The following is an 18863-nucleotide window of genomic DNA, read 5'->3' on the forward strand; positions in this document are numbered from 1 at the left end:
ACAGGCTCTGGCCGGGAGTATGTATAACTTATAAGTCCTGGCTCAGAAACCGGCAAATCCCCGCTGCACACAGAGTGACTGCAGACTTATCGATTTGGACTGGAAAACCACTTTAACCTGTAAATTCTTGTGTAATTTATACTAAATTTGTCAGCATCTTCCTCACTCTGTGCGCAGCTTATTCTTTTGAAAAGACGCAAGAGCAATTTAAAGAAAAAACAAAACATAAAAAAAACATGTAATGCAAAGCACAAGTATTCCAAAATGTCCAACTCTTTATTATCATACAATAAATCTTTCCCACTACAGAACTACTGTAGAGATACATTAGAGCCGTAATATGGTTATGTGTGAATATACTTTTGTAATGCAATAATAAAGCTGTGCTGCTCTGCCTAGTACATTTAGTATCTGAAAAGTTTCCAATCTAGACTTTCTAGGCAGGAAGAACAGCTTCAATAATGGAACTGATATATTACCACACGTTGCGTAACTGGATAAATATTAGATTTGGTATTGTATCCCTATATAAAATATTATTGGGAGCTTGAAGACTATTTCTTTTATAATTGGTTTACCCTCCCTACATGATATCAGCACTGGAGCAATTCTCAGGGGCTTTAATAATTCTAGAAGCACAGACGTCTTTTTTTGATTGTATGAAAAGGTTGCAAGCAATAGATTGATGAAGATAGATGAGTAGCAGGCATTCACATTGACTCATTTACACATGACCAGAAGATGCACTGCAGGTATGTGACATCACAGTCCTCAGCCCTCTTGGAAGAAAATCAGCTCCTTGCTTCATTCTTACTCCAGCTCTGAAGATGTCTAGATCATCTCTGCATTTCTGGCTCCTACTCTGAGACATCAATTTAGCAGACCCAACCAAGACTATAAAAATGATTTATTAGATTATTAGTTGCCTGGTTTTTCCAATATTTTATCAATACACCTGGATTATAAAATCTGAATATTAAAGGGGAAGTTGCTACAGAACTGTGATACTGCACATCTGCTGAACACTGATCTCATACAAATGTACATTAACACCTGATCTAGGACGCAGGGAACAAGGAGAGCACATGCAACATAATGATGCTGAGGTGCAAAGACATGGAGAGGTCTGGCTGACATTTCCAAAGGAACAGCTGATAAGTAAAGCAGCAGGGAGCTCATTGTGACTCCAAATTTTGGATTTAATAGGAAAATAACATACATTGGTCTTGCGAAATAACTTCTAAAGCTTTAAGAAGGAAAACACTAAAGACTTTGCATTGAATAATTCTATTTTCTTGTGGGATACAAGTTGCATCCTGGGCTCATAAGTGCACGTGTGATAAGACCAAGTGCCATTCTTCAGCCTCAGATTTAGTGTGAAGGGGCTTTAAAGGGTGACAAACTGCCTTTCTCCTATCCAGCTGATTGTGGTGAGAAGAACGCACTTTTTACAGCTCCGTATGGCTCTGGAAATCCATCAGCACCCAATAAAAGGTAAGAAATATGACTTATTACCACATTATCACATAAGATTATGATATATAGATTTAATGAACAAGACATTTTCTTAATTCTTACTGAATAAACTCCATGATGTAATAATGTATACTGGGTGAGAAATTACTTGTAGGGAGGACTGTCCACATAATAAATCATCTCCTTCAGTATATGCTGATCAGAATCTTAAGGAAATGTTCACACGTGGGGTTTCTGCCGCAGTTTTTCAATTGTAGTAATTTGTCGCAGCAGGCACAGCATGTTCAGTTTGTTGAAATTTTTTTACTGTATTTCTTTTTTCTCATTTATTTAAAATCATTTTGAATTTTGATTAAAAAGTGAGTTTCGTATTACAAGCAGTACCACATTGTGGCTTTTTTTGAACAATAAGTTTTTATTGAAAATTTGAAACATCACAGATTTAAAGCATAACAAAAAGCAACAATGCAAACAAATATCCACATTGTGTTTTTAGACTGATAGTTGTAGGAACATTCTCTAGAATTGCTTCTTTAAGATAAAATCATACTTTTACAGGTTTATTTCTCTTTTTTTTAATTGATATGCTAGTAATACAGCTTTCCTTAGAGAAATATGTGCCCAGACTGGTGCAAACCTTCCCATTACATTGCTTGCATAGACATTGTCACTCAGAGTGATTGACATATATGCTCATAGGATTTATTATGCAATCATATTAATTCATTGGTCACTTATTAATTACCAATGTCTTTGAAATACTTATATGTCCACTATATTTTATTGTCTGATAGGAGACAATAGCAGCTTAAAGACTGAGAATTAGATCAGTGAAGGTCCCTACTCCCGGTGGGGGTCTTGAGTTTTGGACCCCTATTTTCTGTTATTGATGACCAAGTCTATGAGTACTTCATCAGTATTACAGTCCTGAATAACCCCTTTAAGGCTAGTACTTGGGCTTAAAAAGAATGAATATTCTGACAGTGGATATTCCATAAAGATGTTATCAGTGGAGGTCTGACCACTGTGGTCCATAATGATCTCAAGAACAGTGATGCTCAGCCTCTGGTTCTGGCTGAAAAATGTCTGCATATTGACATGCTTAGTTAAACCTCTAAGACTACTGTACCCTTTTTTGGCACAATTAATCTCTAACACTCTTTGCGAGTGTTACTATCAGACTATTTGTGCAATTTAGACTGTCAATTTTATTTCAGTATAATTGATTTAAAGGGGTTTTCCACTACCAATAGCAGATAATGGCTGATCGGTGAGAGTGCTGAGTGTCAGACCCCAAACTATCTGCTATTTATGGTTTGTCCTAAGGAAAGGTCATCAATATCATAATAGTGGAAAACCCTTTAAAAAGAAAGCCGAGATTGCTGCAAAAAATAAAATAAAGCTTTACTGATCCATTTTACCAATCCCGCAGCTCCACATTCAAAGCTTCCCGGGTCCCATGCCAGTCTCCAAGCATAAAACCACTGCAGCCAATCACTCACTGCAGAGGTATCTAATGGTCAATGTCCATACAACAGGAACAGGATGTACTGAGCTAATCTCTGTATATCCTTTTCTGGCTGTAAGTATTGTAAATGGTGAGTGTACATTATTTATTTTCATTTTTCGGTATTCTGGCATGTTTTCTTTAAATCAGTAGTGGAAATCCCTTTTAGATTTATGGAGATGCATCAGTGAAAACTTATAGTCAATCAGAAGTGCTACCTCTCCTCAGACTTAGGCCTCATTCAGACATGTTGTACTGATGTTTTTTATCAATAGAACACATACCCATTTTATTATATTGAACTTTTTCATGTCTGTTGCTTTTTGTTTTTGATCTATTGGTCTACAAATAAAAAGAAGTCATGACTAATTTTGATCCAATTTGGGGATCAAAATCGCCTGTACAAGTCAATGAGTCCATGAAATAAATGGCACACGCATACTATAGGTATTGTATTCTAGTGTTGTCCATTTTTCACTGTCCAATGAGTAGACGAAGGTGGAAACCTTTTTTTTATGTATGAGAAAAGTAGATGGCAAAAACAGACACAAAGACCAAAAATGGACGAATGTAAGATTTAGCACACTGATGAAAAGCCATCCATTTTTTATTGTAGGTAAAAAAAAAACTTTCAATGATGCTTTAGAATAAGGTAAAATTCTGACATGTCCTAGAAATATTGGAATCCAACCCTGATCTCGAAAGAAAGTGTCTTTGAGACTTCCCGATGTCAACATTTTATGACATGACGGTGACCCTTTAAATCAGGGGCGGGGATACTCTTTTCTGCCAAGGGCCATTTGGATATTTATACCAACCTTCGGGGGTCGTACAAATCACTCGCTAACTCCGCCCACAAAGTACGTCTTGACGCTGGCACTGGTGTCAGGACGTAATCTTTCATTACACGCGCCTCAGTGTTCAGTAGTGTACACTTCGAGCGCGTGCTCACAGAGCAAGAAGAATGGCCATCAGAATACAGCTGCCGGCCCAAGCACTGCGGTCCCTGGCAATCTGCCTGGGTGCCGGATAAAAGGTCACTGAAGGACGTAAATGGCCCGTGAGCCTGAGGTTCCCCACCCCTACTTTAAATTAATCGGTGTATAATTGTATCCCAATGTTGACCAATACTCTTTCATTCTCTTTGGTTATTATAACATACACTAGATAAAGATAGGACTAATGAAGCTTAGACCTTAGATGTAGGATTCCTGCTCCCATTCCATATAAATACAAGTCTATGAAAGTGGCTGCTCCTCACATAATAATGTATAATAATGTAAGAGGGGAATATTATGAAGGGCTTTATCCAATTTTTATGATGTCATGTCAATTTTGCTTCAAGCAGTTTTTGCACAAAACTGGGACTTTTTACCATTCACGATACTTTTCAAAAATGGTGAGAAAATGGGCGAGGTTTGGTTGGAGGATTCTCGAGGTCTATCACAACCCAACAGTGAATTAAGGGCAGGACTATTAAGCACAGACAAGCCAAGATCGGGAGAGCGCTGGAATGGGGCCTGTGGGGAATTTCTGGGAATGAGTATAATTTTTGTTTTAATTTGTTCTTTATCCCTTTAAAAATAAATGTATTGGCTGGAAAACCCCTTTCATTTTGCACTGTACTGTTTAGAAACTAGAAAGTTTGTGAAAACCATGGTGAAGTTATTTTTCTGCATCTTTGTTTTCAGCAGCTCATGTAGTGTTGCAGCCCTATATGTATTGTTACTGTAAATCCTTTTGTGTTCTCTAAGAATTTGCTTTGATGTTATTACAGGGATTATACTGTTTTCAAAATGTACTGCTATCCAAGAACGTAGAGAGAACAGTATCACCCACTGGCTAAATGATTAATTCAGAAATAGTAAACTCTGTCCTGAGGGTTTTATTTCAGAGGATCTGCTGGACACTTGGGCTGCAGAGAGTCATATTCAGCTTTTATTAACCAATTACAGTTATTTTCTCATTCCTCATAATAAATGTCTTTGTCATATTTTTCCTTTTTTTTTTTAATATAAAACGAAACCTCTTTGAGATAACTACCTTTAAAACATAGGCCCTGAATCATCAAAGCAATTTCACCACAATTATTGCGTAAATTGATTTGAAATATCGCAAAAACTTTTGCGTAACTTGCACAAAAAAAATTGTGACTTTTGCCATTTTCAAGTCAATTTCTTCCACCTCCACCAAAGTGGTGCTGGGGCAGGACAGGCACATTACGCCACAGCTTGTCTAATTTATAATGAGCTGTGGCACTCTTTAGGTCAAAAATCTTACTCCAGTGCCCAACTGGAGTAAGATTTATGAAGATACACGCAGAGGCACATGCCCCTTTTTAGACACTCTAGGTTCACAAAGAGGTGCGTGCGCCTCTTAATGAGTTAGGAGTGTCTCACTTCAACATGCCCTCTCATCAAGACTGGCGTGAAAATTGTCAGTCTTGATGAATCAGAGCGATAGTCTTCCAGGCAGAGGCGTAGCTAGGGGTTCAGCCCAGGGAAGGGGGGGTGAAACATCTGAGTGGGCCCCTAACCGCTAACCCTGGTTACAACTACGGTGGCGCACTGACATTACCGCCATATGGTGACATAAAGTGGTAGATACCAGTCCTGAAGAACATACAAGTGATTACAGTACAATTATAAATGGTGACTTACAGATGACGTTCTTTCTGGTGGAGTCGTTTATGTTTCTCATCTTTTCCATCTGACTTAGACAGACATGACAACTTCTTCCAGCCAAGACTCGTTTGCAGAGATTGCAACAAAGACACTTTTGACTTCTCACATTGTCCCCATCTATTCCCAACCTGCACAAACGCCTCAACGTACTGATATTCCAATACTGAGCCACCATTGCCATATGTGTCCCGATTACTGCCCCTGCTGTAATAGGGACACAATAATACGGCACAATAACAGCTCTCCTCTTAGTGTCCCACATAATAATGCCCACCACAGTGCCCCTTACATAGTAAAAATGCCTCCTTTGTGCCTTCTAGATGGTAACATTTTCCCTTAGAAAATATTAATGCACTTTGCTAATTCCCTAGAAAACAGGGTCCATATTTTGCCCCTTTGATGGCCACAATACTCTGAGTGCCCCTATAACAATAATACTTCTTAAGTGCTCACTTAACATTTAATAATGTCCACTGAGTCCCCCAATGTATAGCTCCTCTATGCATAGTATGGTGGGCCCAGAGCTCTGCCGTACACAATACAATATCTCCACTGCTCCCCCAAAATACAGAATGTTGACCTCCACAGAACTCCTCACACTGTATAAAGGCCCCCACAGAACTCACACTGTATAATGACCCCAGCACTAGCCCTTAAGCTGAATAATGGCCCCCACACTGCATTATAGCCCCCACATTGTATAATGACCTCCACAGTAGTCCCCACACTAGCCCTCAAACTGTATAATGTCCATGTTCAGGCCTTTATTTATTATGCTTGCTTAGATAGCGCCATCATATACCACAACACTTCACAGACATCATGATCACTGTCCCAATTGGGGCTCACAAATCTAAATATGTCTTTGAAGTGTGGAAGGAAACCGGAGAAACCAGAGGAAACCCACGCAAACACAGGCAGAGCATACAAACTTCAGCGCTCTAAAGCAACAGTGCTAACCACCGAGCCACCGTGGCCTTGTTCATATATTTTTTGCATTGTGCATTGGAAGGTATGGCTGCCTCCTGTGCCGTGCACCCTTATCCACCCATCTATCCCAGACAGGTTTTAATCAGAGCTAAAATAGATCCTTTCACTTCCCTGGTTCATTTGAGGATTGGTCAGGCACATCAGGTGAGTCATTAGAGTTTAGGGTCCATCCCATGAGGTTACCTTGTCACTAGTGGATGGATTATACACTTTTTGATCTAAGCACCCCAATTTTTTTTATGTTTGCAGCAATAGTGGAATGAATGTTTTCATTAATTGCAGAGTGCTGTCGGTTTGTAGTTTGTAGTTATGTTTTAAAGAGGACCTGTGACCAGGTGAAAAGTGACCAGTTTTTGGCCTTATTTTATACCTACTGTTGCCCTGATTAAGCCGATTTTCTTTACTAAAACCCTCCTTACAATTTCAGAGTTAAGAGCTTTTTAATTCAAGTATAATTTTATGGTCTTAACCGAGGGGTTGTGGCTTTAGATTGCTCTACGTTATTATCCTATGAGCCACATCTCCTTGGTAAAAACCATAACATTGTGAACTGGTGGCAGGTCCTCTTTAAACAAGCTGTTGGAAACGATCATTCTGCTTTGACACAGTTTGTCGTTGGGATTATCAGCGTTTATCTATGTGAATGTGAACGGTTTTCTTTATCATGCTTTAGCTTAATACATATTTGTGTGTAATATATTGTTTTTCTCCTAGAAATGGAAATCCTGAACATCACAAAGGAACTTGTCAGCAAGCGCTGTATGAGTGGACAGTGGTTCAGCAACTCATGTGAATTGAATATGAACATATCTTCCCCCAAAATAACACATAATCTTATCCAGCTCCCCACCTTCTCTCCAGCCGCCAAGGCCCGCGTTATCATCACCTTTGTTATTTTCACACTTTCTGCATCCTGCAACTTGGCTACTCTCTGGGCCGCTGCAAGAACAAGTAGGAAGAAAAGGTCACATGTCCGAATCTTAATCCTTAACCTGACCACAGCTGACCTCCTAGTTACATTTATTGTCATGCCGCTAGATGCCATTTGGAATATCACTGTGCAGTGGCAGGCAGGGGACATAGCCTGCAGAATACTCATGTTTCTCAAGCTTCTTTCTATGTATTCTTGTGCTTTTGTCACTGTGGTGATCAGCATAGACCGTCAGTCTGCAATCCTCAACCCACTAGCCATTAATGATGCCAAGAAGAAGAATAAGATAATGTTATCCACTGCCTGGTTAATGAGCATCATACTATCAGCGCCACAGGTATATATTATTTTTTTTTCAATGAGGCTAAAGCTAATCCTTTAGTTTAATCTATATAATATAGGGTATGCTTATTATAGGACCTGGATAAATGGTGGGAATCGGCATACTACTTAAACAGTAGTGAATAGTTTGTGTTTTAAATGAGCCATCAACTTACAGAGCATCCATTAGTTCTCCATACATATCTGTTTTATTGAACACTTACAATCCCCATACAAAATTTTTTGTGGTGCACCATTTGTTAATACTCTACATTACGCCAGTCCTCAGTAATAACATGGATTTCCAATTGCCTTTGCCTAGTCGAACTATCAGTCTTAGATTGTGAAGGAACAACCTCTACGAAGGCAATGGTAACATCTGGGTATCACTTCATTAAAACTTATCCTGGTGGGATGACGTGAGAGCTGACATTTGCTTTTTGTACAGCCCTATTCTTTTTTTAAACAGATTTGCTCAAACAAGTTGCCCAAAGGGAATTTGGCTGCTTGGATCACCACCAACCTTCTTTGTGGTAGAGAAGCCATAGGACCTGATTCATTAAGACCGTTGTTTTTCACTCTTGTCTTCATGAAGGCACCATTGGAATAAGATGTGCTTAATTCATTAAGAGGCACATGTCTCTATGCCTCTGCCAGAAATGTTAATCCAGTCAGGGACTGGGGTCAGTTTCCACAAAAGTGACGTAGATTTTCACTAAATGCCAGGCATGCCTCACCACTCCGTGTCCCATCCTGGGACCAATGAAAAACATTCTCAAAAATTTTCTTCGCAAACTTGAGTTGCGCAAATATTTTGAGATATTTCACACGCTGGCAAAAACACCTTGATGAATCGGACCCATAATGTTTTATTGAGCTTGACTATAGTGCAGGGAAGACACTGAATGCCAATAATTCAATGAGTGTCCTTACAGTCCTGGTAGGTAAAGAAAGGATTTCCCTGCAACTAGGTATCTCTCTGTTATTACAGTAAGTGATAATCTGTAGTGTTGTATGCAAATTGTGCTTCAGAAGTGCTAATGTTTTTGCACCTTTATCTTGTCTTAAAATGCACCATTTCTTGGTACATTTTGGGGCTCAATATGGTATCAAGTTTTAGAACTATGTTTTAAATACTTGTCTCCGATCATATGATAAGGGAGTGTGGCTTAGAAGTAAATGACGTTGTCTTGGAGTGAAAGGGTGTGTGGCTTAAAATGTGACAACGTGCACAAAACTGAGTCAAAATGTTTGGGTTTTGTGGTTAGATAAATGATCAAGAGTGAAGAGAGAGGAGCTGGAGACTGAGCCGACAGGGAGACTGAACGTAATTAAGCAACTTTCAGTGTATCGTTATACATACAGGCTGCAGAAAAAAACAGTAAAGAAACAAAACCAATGAATTAAATGTTTTATTTCACAGAAGCCAAATATGTTATCTTTATTATACAGGTATCAGTTTTTCTAACTGTTAGAAAAAGAAAATTACAGATTAGATTTAACACTATATCAAATTAACAAGAGGGAAGGAATAACTGAACCAGGGCAGTTGGAAAAAATGGTAACGGAAACTTGCAGAGTATCAATTTGGTGCCAGGAGTGCAGTTATAGAAATGTACAATGATATGGAAAGTGTTCCCTATGATTGCATATTTGTATATTTGTCACACTGAATGGTTCCTCCGTGAATCAAACCTGAGTAAACCTAAGACCTTACAAGTGTATCCAATGGCAATTTTGTACGTCTTTCAAGATGATTTTTGTTGTAACTGGTATCCTCATGTTAGCAGCAGATTCTATACGTCCTGTAAGTTGTAAAGTAAGTTCCATTGCTCCATGGTACGATCTTGATTTCAAGTTATGAAGCTTTTATTAATGTGCAATAAATAGGATGTAGCTTACAATTAATTTCAAGATCTCTGCTTATGTGAACTTTGGAACATCGTTTGTTTACATTCGTTAACTAAAAAATCGACAATTGGTAAAGTCTTTAACCTCATAATGCTCCATGATGTGTATCTCCATAATGGCAGCTTGTACATTAATGCTCTTTGATGCATATGTTATACTGATGGGGCAGATAATGTCTATGTACCTGTGTGACAAACTGCAGGAGCCTGATATAGGCAGGTGGGCCCCTGCTGAATGGGATCGGTGAGAACACTGATCAGTGAAGTTTAACCCCTTCATTATAGACTCTAAGTAGTCAGATGGAAGGAGGGGGTTCCCTTATCAACCCATCAGTCCCCTAGTGCTGATGCATTATCATGGCAGAGGGAAGCTTAATAAAGGCTCCCATGATTGCCATCTAGGTCCTTCAAGACACAGCTAGTGCCTGGGACTAATAGCTACTTAGAATTACTTCAATACAAAAGTAATGCAGTGTATAATATGAGAGAACAAGCTAATTAAAGTACAGAATTGGTATTATCTTTTTAGTAATGACCACTGCTATAAAAATGCCTTGCTGTAGAAAAAAAAAAAGAAAAACACAAAGCCAGAATTACCTCAAACAGGTACATCGAACAACAAACAAATGATTTTTCAAAATTGATAAAAGTAGGAAGACATTTAAAAAGGTATATGAATTTGGTATCACTCTCTACGGTACATAATCTATAACCATACGGATTACTAATTGTACTAACCTGTTGACTAAGGCTGTGTGCCCACTATGCGTTTTTCAAGCGATTTTGCTGCGGAATTTCCGCAGCGTAAACGCTTGCAAAACGCTTGGTAATCCGTGCCCCATGATCCCCAATGACAAGCCTCATGTTCCGTGCCCATGCTGCGGAATTATCCGCAGCGGATTTTCCTTGCAGAAAAATCCGCAGCATGTCCATTATTTGTGCGTTTCTGCATGCGGATTTGAGGTCCCAATGGACTTGAAAAACGCAAGTCAAATCCGCCTGTAAAAATGCGTAAAAAACGTGTGTAAAATCCGCAAGTGTTTTTACTGCCAAGAACATGCAGAAATGCTGCAGAAATTTTCTGCTTCAATTCCGAATCGTGGGCACATACCCTAAAGGTAACCTGTCACTTTTGCTGCATGATGATCATTGTATGAGACCCCCCCCCCCCCCAAAAGATATGTTAAAAGTATTTCCAACAACTCATATGTACCCAAAAATAGTAACATTAAAAAATGCAACTCATCCTTCCAAAAAACAAGCCCTCATATAGCTCTTGGAACACAGTGATATTAGAAACTAAACACAGCTGTCTTAGTGGCCCAGAAGAGCTCAGTGGCCCAACGGTCACTGTCATTTCAATAAAATTTTCTCTACTTAATATTAAATAGCAAAACTGTAAATGACTTTACAGAAAATATCTTACAGTTGTAAAAATGCTCTAAAGTTCTGGACACTATAAGTGTCTCCCTCCTCTGAACTTACTATCCAGTATCTGCTATTAGGACAGATCCATCTCTAGTAACAGAAACAGAGATGGATCACAGGTAGTGAGAGCGAAGCTTTGTTTCTGTTAGATGTGAGCTTCTGTACACAGCTGATAGAGCTGAGGATCTCCGTCATGAACTGCTTATCCTGTCCCTCCTCTCCCAGTTGTCTGCTCTGTCCATAACCTTTACTTCTCGTACAGTAATTAGTGCGATCTCTGTCCTCCACCTCTTCCAGGCAGCTCCGCTGCACCATCATAATGAACTCTTTCAGTTTGCCCATGCAGCTGTAAGCTACTTTTAACTGTTGCTCATAGATTTCATTACGTGTATTAGCTCTGACTCATCAAATCTAAAAGAATGTGCTGCTGTCTCTCAGCTTGATCTCTCTTCTCTCACTATGTTGTCATCTTGAGCTTTCTGGCTCTCACTGTACAACTGCATGTAAACTATAGCTCTGCCTGGAAAGTTCGTACAAGGATACTCCCCTAGAGGAGGGATTTCTGTTTAAGGATGGCATTTTATTGGTCAATGCAGAAAGGGTGAAGGTTATAGCATGTATATTCCTGGCATTCTGCTCAGGCTTTATAACCTTCCACTGAAAGAGGGTGGATGACTGGTAAGTAGAAATGAGCAAATATATGGAATAATTTTTCTTGAATATTGCAAAAATCCACCATTCATCGCCATTTTGCTGAACCGTAAATTACCGTCAAAAGGCTCAAAAAATTTAAATATTGATACTCACCTTACTGCTCACCTCTCAGGCTCCTTTCTATCACCTATCCCAGTCCTTGGTGCACCGTCTTATCCCTGCCGCTGAGCACTGAATCTCCAGGCCTCTTCACACTAGAAAGAGAATTCCAGCTCTGATGAGGCCTTGGACATTTCCAAGCATACACACAAGGATTCAGCAGTTGGCAGAGGTGATAAGTTGCGCTGATGACCGGAGAGGGAACAGGGAGGAGCGAAGGGGCCGGAGAGGTAAGTGGTAGGTGTGTTTTCTTTTTTTTAGTTTTTTCATCTTACGCTTATTATGCTTTGGGGTCTTGAGAGACCTCAGCACATAATGAGGGACATTCAATTCAGGGATTATAGCTTATGTGCAAATTGAATTTCTCAGGAAAATCCATGTGAACAGGTGAATACGAATTCTTTATGATCTGCTCATCTCTACTGGAAAGACAATGTTCACACAGTTTTTTGAGGCTTTCAAGAACGATGAATTTTTCAAGTGGAAATTGCTTAAGGACTAGTTTTTAGGCTATTTGCACATTGGGTCTATTAGACACAATAATTTCCCAGGCAAAGCTGCTTCAGGAAAACATCCGTCGGCAGTTATTTTCCTGAGCAGCTTTGCCGGCAGTTTTCCTTTTGTTCATTCGGCCTCTCCATTGTCGATGTTGTGTACTCTATACTGTGAAGTTTAGAGAGCAAGCGGCTTCCAAGTGGAAGCCACCCAAAGAATTAGAAAGAATTAATACGTCGCTTCTTTTAACTGCCTGAAAAAGACGTTGTTTGCACATACCCTTAAAGGAGTTTTTTTTTTCCTAAAATGTTTCCTGAAGCAGTTTTGGAAGATTTTTTACCTGAAGCATTTATTTTAGAGCATTTCGATTTGTCAGTGCTTAGTTTGGATCCTCATCAAACAAGTGACATCATTTTTTTTTTACCAGGCATTTTTCAAAACCTCTTTGGAAACTAAAAGTTAAAAAAAAATCCCCATACTAATAGTGGATTACCTATAGTAATGAATTAGAAGAGTTTTTGTTCTTGAAGCAGTTTTTAAGGAGTATTCGGCTAGGATCTGCTAAAAAGACTCACCCAAAAAAGTCTGTGTGAACAAAGCCTAAGAGTATGGGCATATGACATATTTTCGATTTTGACATAATGAACAATTCACATTGCTATGCACACATTCGGACTTCTGTTACTTTTTTTAACCGCTTTAGGGTTTGGAAAAAGTATTTAAAAGAAGTAACAAGTTCATTCCGCTCTTAATAGCTGAAAGAATGTGGAAAAGACACAAGCGGTGGAGCCGATGCAAAAAACAACAGCAAAAATACCAACAAAGCCACTGCAGGAAAACGACGGCCGGCTTTTTCCTGAAGCGAGTTCACCCAGGAATCTTAGCGGCCATGTCGTTGGAATTGAGACATCATGTGCACACACCCTAATTGTGCAGCACCTAAGAGGCTCACTGAATGAAAATAATACAGGGAGTTCGTGAAAAAAAACAGATCGCACTTGGACCAATATTATTTAATGGGGCAGTGCAAATGGCCGATTTTTTTCACTGAGCCATTCTGCATGTGAAATAAATTGCAGCGTGTACTAGTTTCTTCTGGAAATGGGATGACACCTGCCCATTCAATAATATGGGTGCACCAAAAAATGCAAAAAAATCTGACGCAAAAAATGTGTAGCATCAGATTTTTACAGATGTATTGTAATTCTGTAAGATAGGAAAATGCAAATGGTCTTGTAAATTATGAACAGCTGCTACTGTAAAAAATGGATTGTATACCGATGACAAGTGAGAAAAAATCGTCCGAGTTTTCTGGATGAAACGCAGAATGATTTTTTGTACGCTCAGGATTAGAAATGGTTGACTTAATTAGAAGAGAATTAAATTAACCTCCAATTTTGTAAAAAAAATTTGATTCAACAAAATCTCAATCTTTTGAGAGTCACTTAGAGCGAATCTAGTAAAATGTCAGCTAGTTATTCCCCATTTTGTAGGATTATAGATGGCAAGAAAGAGGCTAAAAAAATAATGAAAAAAATTATATTCATCCAGCCATCACTTGTCCCACGATTATCCTTTTCGGATATTAAGTTGCATCTTCAGCGCTGACTAGGCGCTGCAATGTTGGGTGATGCATGTCATGACGTCACAGGCCTAGTCAGCACCAGAGGCACTGAAGATGTCATTGATGACTGGACTAAAGATTACCTGTCCGGATCTGGGTTGTACAGCAGGACAAGTGAAGGCCAGATGAGTATAATGTTTTTAATTGATTTATTTTACATATGTTTATTATGCTCTGGGGTCTGAAAAGACCAAAGTGCATAATATTGCAAGCTCAATTGGCATCAAATAAATTTGATGCTGTAAAGGAGAACTGTTCGTGGGAACACGGTAGCTTTAATAGGGCTTCCACAGTCCCCAATGTACTGTGGCCTCCATCCTTTAATCCCTATACAGGGATTTGGACTTACAACAGGGACCTCTGGGTTCCAGCCACAGAGTAGCCACTGGCTGGTGGAACAAGTTACCGAAGGAAGGTTAAGTAGCCAGGAAAAACTAAAGAGGACATCTACTAGATAAAATCAAGAACAAGGTTAGGAGGATAGCCAATGTCAGAACCAGGAGGATGAAGAAAGAGACACAATATTTAGGCAAAAAGAGGGTTAAAATTGACCTGTCACCAGGTCAAAAGTGTCAAGTTTTTCCTTTTCTTTTATTTGCACTGCCCCCGGAGAAATATATAGATATATTTTTTTTAATCCTTCATACGGTTCCAGAAATGTAAGCATTTTTATTTAAAAGTAATTTTTATGGTCTTTACCAAGGGGTGTTGCTCACAGGATTCTTTAGAGGCACATCTTTAGGTTACTCTTGATGGAGGAAATAATCCTTTTCAAAAACTGTTTCAAAAATGCTCTCAAAACTCTTCTTGTTTATTTCTTGGGGAAATTCACTTTGCTGTTCATAGGAGTTTTTCTGAGCATTTTAATAGATAAATAGATAGATATGGGGTAAATAGATGAGAGATAGATAGAGAAAGAGATAGAGAGATATATAATTAGTGCCTTGTGTATGTAGCTTGTTGTAAATGTATTAACCTAATAAATAAATGAAAAAATGAAATGAGGTCCCCCCATTTTTGGTAACCAGCAAAGGTAAAGCAGACAGCTGAGGACTGCTATTATCAGGCTGGGAAGGTCCATGGTTATTGAGCCCTTCCCAGCCTAAAAATACAGCTCTCAGCCGGCCCAGGGTAGGAGCATCATATGAGATGTACCAATTCTGGTGTTTTGCCTTCGCTCTTCCCGATTTCCCTAGTGCAGTGGCAGCTGTGAATTGTCCAAAAACACAGCTGGCATCAAGCCCTGGTGTTAGCAATGGAGAGGTTTACTACTAACCCAGTAATTAAAAAAAAACACACACACAAAAAATACTTTATTCAAATAAACACTCCCCGACGTTTTACCTGGTTCACCACTTCATTAAAAAAAAAATCCCACACAGGTCTGACGTAGTCCACCGAATCCGACGAGTCCAAGCGAATCCAGCGAAGTCCATTGAACTCCGTGCAAAGACTATGAAGCCTCGTTCTGTGGCTCCATAGTGTTTGTAAACAGTCACTGGTGGGTCACACTGTGCGAGACCCGGCGATTCTGAACAGCAGTGACATCAGTAACGTTACTGCTTATCAGAGTCGCCGAGTCACGCAGAAGGTAGCGGACATGTGAAGGGGGCCTAAAAGCGACTTCTGACTCACACATAGACCACGTTGTGAGCCGACAAGTCGGAATAGAAGTCACTGGAACTGCGCTAGGTTTAGCTAATATTTTGATCAAATGACAGGTACACTTTACGAGTTTAGTGTTCCTTCTCAGTGGAGCGTGTGCACTTTTTAACAACTTTGCCCATTTTTAGTACCTTTTGTGCACACAATACTACTTTCAAATACTTACAGTATATGACTATAGCTTCTAATTCTGGAAAGCAATGGATAGTTGCTTTTTCCTGAAGAACTCCAATAATAGCCTATGTAAACTCTCATTACTAAAGGTTTTTCTTATCAATTCCACTGTAACAGTTGTTTTGTTAAAGTGAGAAAAGAAAATGACATTAGTGTTCCAGCTGACATATTTATGAATGACTTCTCTGGGACATTACCCACAGCTGTTCTAATAGAACACTCTACTTCCTTCCAGACAAAATTATTGCCATATAATAACATAGAAAAGCGTTCTGCAGATTCTATGTTTTTGAAGAGTTGTACATGCACATAAAGGTTGTTCATGATGCTTCTACATTATAACAAGAGGTTATAAAAACCATGGTCCCATTTTAAGACTGGGCCATTTACCCTGGTTTCCGACCAGGCACATTTTCAGATTTTTTTCATACATACGGTTTAAAGAGCTATACATTTTTTTTCTGCATCACCAATAAGAAAAAAGACGTGTCAAGAACAGTAAAAAATATATATTTTATTAGACAAATAGTAAAAATCACATAAAATACAAAGTAGCCCAGGTAATCAATAGTGAACACCATAAAAAGCACCACCAGGAGGCACACACAATGCAAAAAAGGACCATTAATACATACTCTAAGGCCGGGGTCTCAAACTCGGCTGGGTATAAGGGCTGCACAAGGAAAAAAATTTAATTTGGGGGGCCGCATTCTTTGCAGGACAAAGTGACATTTTTAGTGATACCATTTTATTTTTCTATACACCTTTTGAACATTTTTGCTGTTTTATTTTTTATAGCTTGGATCACTACGGGTGTGGCGATAATAAACGTGCACTTTTTTTGTTTACTTTAGTTTATATGTAAAGCAGCATTTTTAGTGGCAAAATATTTTTTCATGCTTTATTTTGAAGTTTTTCTGGCAAAAAACTTGTAGGAATGTGCCCCACCCTGGTTTGCATCTTGTAATGTCCTCCATCTTTGGCCCCATCTTGTCGTAATATTCCATACTGGTCCCCATCTTGTTGTAATGTCTCCCATCCTGGGTCCCATATTGTCGTAATGTCACATACCGGTCCCCATATTGTAGATATGTCCTCATCTTGTAGTAATGCCCCATCCTGGTCACCATCTTGTTGTAATGTCCCCATCCTGGTTCCCCTCTTGTAGTAATGTGCCCATCCTGGTCCCCATCTTGTAGTAATGTGCCCATCCTGGTCCCCATCTTGTAGTAATGTGCCCATCCTGGTCCCCATGTTTTAGGAATGTCCCCATCCTGGTCCCCATATTGTAGGAATGTCCCCATCCTGATCCCCATATTGTAGGAATGTCCCCATCCTGGTCCCCATCTTGGAGGAATGCCCCATCCTCATCCCCATCTTGGAGGAATGTCCCTATCCTGGTCCCCATCTTGGAGGAATGTCCATTGTGCCGTTCTTCACATACACAAATAAGAGAAAAAAAAAGATTCTTCTCACCTGTCCTCCGTTCCCTCGGCGTCCTTTCTGTACCTGTGGCCCGCAGGCACCATAGCCCCCTTGACGATCGCGGCCCGGTCCAGGAGCCGCCGACAGCTGCGCTTTAGTTCAGTGTATTGCCGCGCAGAGACTGGCTCTCTGCACAGCAATACCAATGCCAGTCGCCGGCCTATCAGAGGCCAGCAGCTGACATCTGCGCATGTCAGTGACGCAGATGTCAGCTGCTGGCCTCTGATAGGCCGGCGGCTGGCATTGATATTGCTGTGCAGAGAGCCGATCTCTGCGCGGCAATACACTGAACTGAAGCGCAGCTGTCGGCAGCTCCTGGACCGGGCCATGATCGGGGTCTATGGTGCCTGCGGGCCACATGAAGCACCCTGAAGGGCCGCATGCAGCCCGCGGGCCGCGTGTTTGAGGCCCCTGCTCTAAGGGTTCCACCTGTAACCAGGATGGCTGTAAATCATAAATAAATATGAAATGGCTAATACCAGTAGAGCAAAGTAGTCAGTGACTATAACATATCCTAAAGTGCATCGTGCATATAATGATGTCATAGACAATACCCATCATATATATAGCCAGCTAGATAATGGAGTATCTCACAAACATACAGTACCAAAACAACTTACATGCGTGCGCCAGCTGATGATACCACTGCCCCTACGCGCATTTCGGCGTACGTGCCTTCTTCAGCCTGTGACTTCCCTGTGACATGCCCTGCTGTCTCCCCTGCCGCGCCACAGCCCTTGTATTGGGAGCGGCGCTGTGCGCATGCGCATCAGGGGAGACAGCATGGCACCTCACAGGGCAGTCACGGAAACTTAACGTGGATTTACACTAGCTGTTGGACTTCGATAAAAGAGTGCCTATCGGCTAGATGTTGGCCTATCGGCGGTCGTTTAATATCCTGTTTCGACATGCCGACCATATTTCCCATGTTCACAGAACAATAGTAATAGATTGTTCTGTGCGCATAGGTTGTCATCGTTCTTTGTAGCACATTTCATTTTTTCACTGGACAATGCCAATAACAATGATGTTTAACCCCTTTCCGGCCCAAGAAGTACTAAAACATATCTGTGCCCTGGGCCTTATGGGCCTGATACGTATTAGTATGCCCTGGCGATAGGGATAGTTCTGCATTCCTGTGCTATACAGCCGATCAGGCTGCAAAAAGTGAAAGTCCCATAGTGGGACATAGTGTAAAAGTAATAAAAATGTCAGAAAGTGAAAAAAATGTAAAAAAAAATTGTAAAAATATACAAAAAAAAATGAAAAAAATAATAACAAAAAAATATATATATATTGTACTCATAAATAAATAATATTATGAAAAAAAAAAATAAACCAATAAAAGTACACATATTTG

The 18863-nt window shown here is 39.9% G+C and overlaps 1 protein-coding gene across 1 annotated transcript in view; it reads left to right on the forward strand.

Annotated features, from left to right (window-relative positions):
• Positions 1 to 773: 773 nt before the first annotated feature.
• Positions 774 to 18863, forward strand: part of LOC141165229 (gonadotropin-releasing hormone II receptor-like) — a 56424-nt gene continuing 38334 nt past the window's right edge. The window contains exons 1-2 of the mRNA XM_073650856.1: positions 774 to 1494; positions 7372 to 7925. Coding sequence (XP_073506957.1) covers positions 1461 to 1494; positions 7372 to 7925 — 588 coding nt within the window. The 5' untranslated portion in view covers positions 774 to 1460. The remainder of the gene's footprint in view (positions 1495 to 7371; positions 7926 to 18863) is intronic.

Source organism: Phyllobates terribilis, unplaced genomic scaffold (assembly GCF_046119375.1).
Source record: "Phyllobates terribilis strain yellow unplaced genomic scaffold, ASM4611937v1 Scaffold_11__3_contigs__length_659146591, whole genome shotgun sequence".
In the NCBI taxonomy this organism is placed as follows: Eukaryota; Metazoa; Chordata; class Amphibia; order Anura; family Dendrobatidae; genus Phyllobates; species Phyllobates terribilis.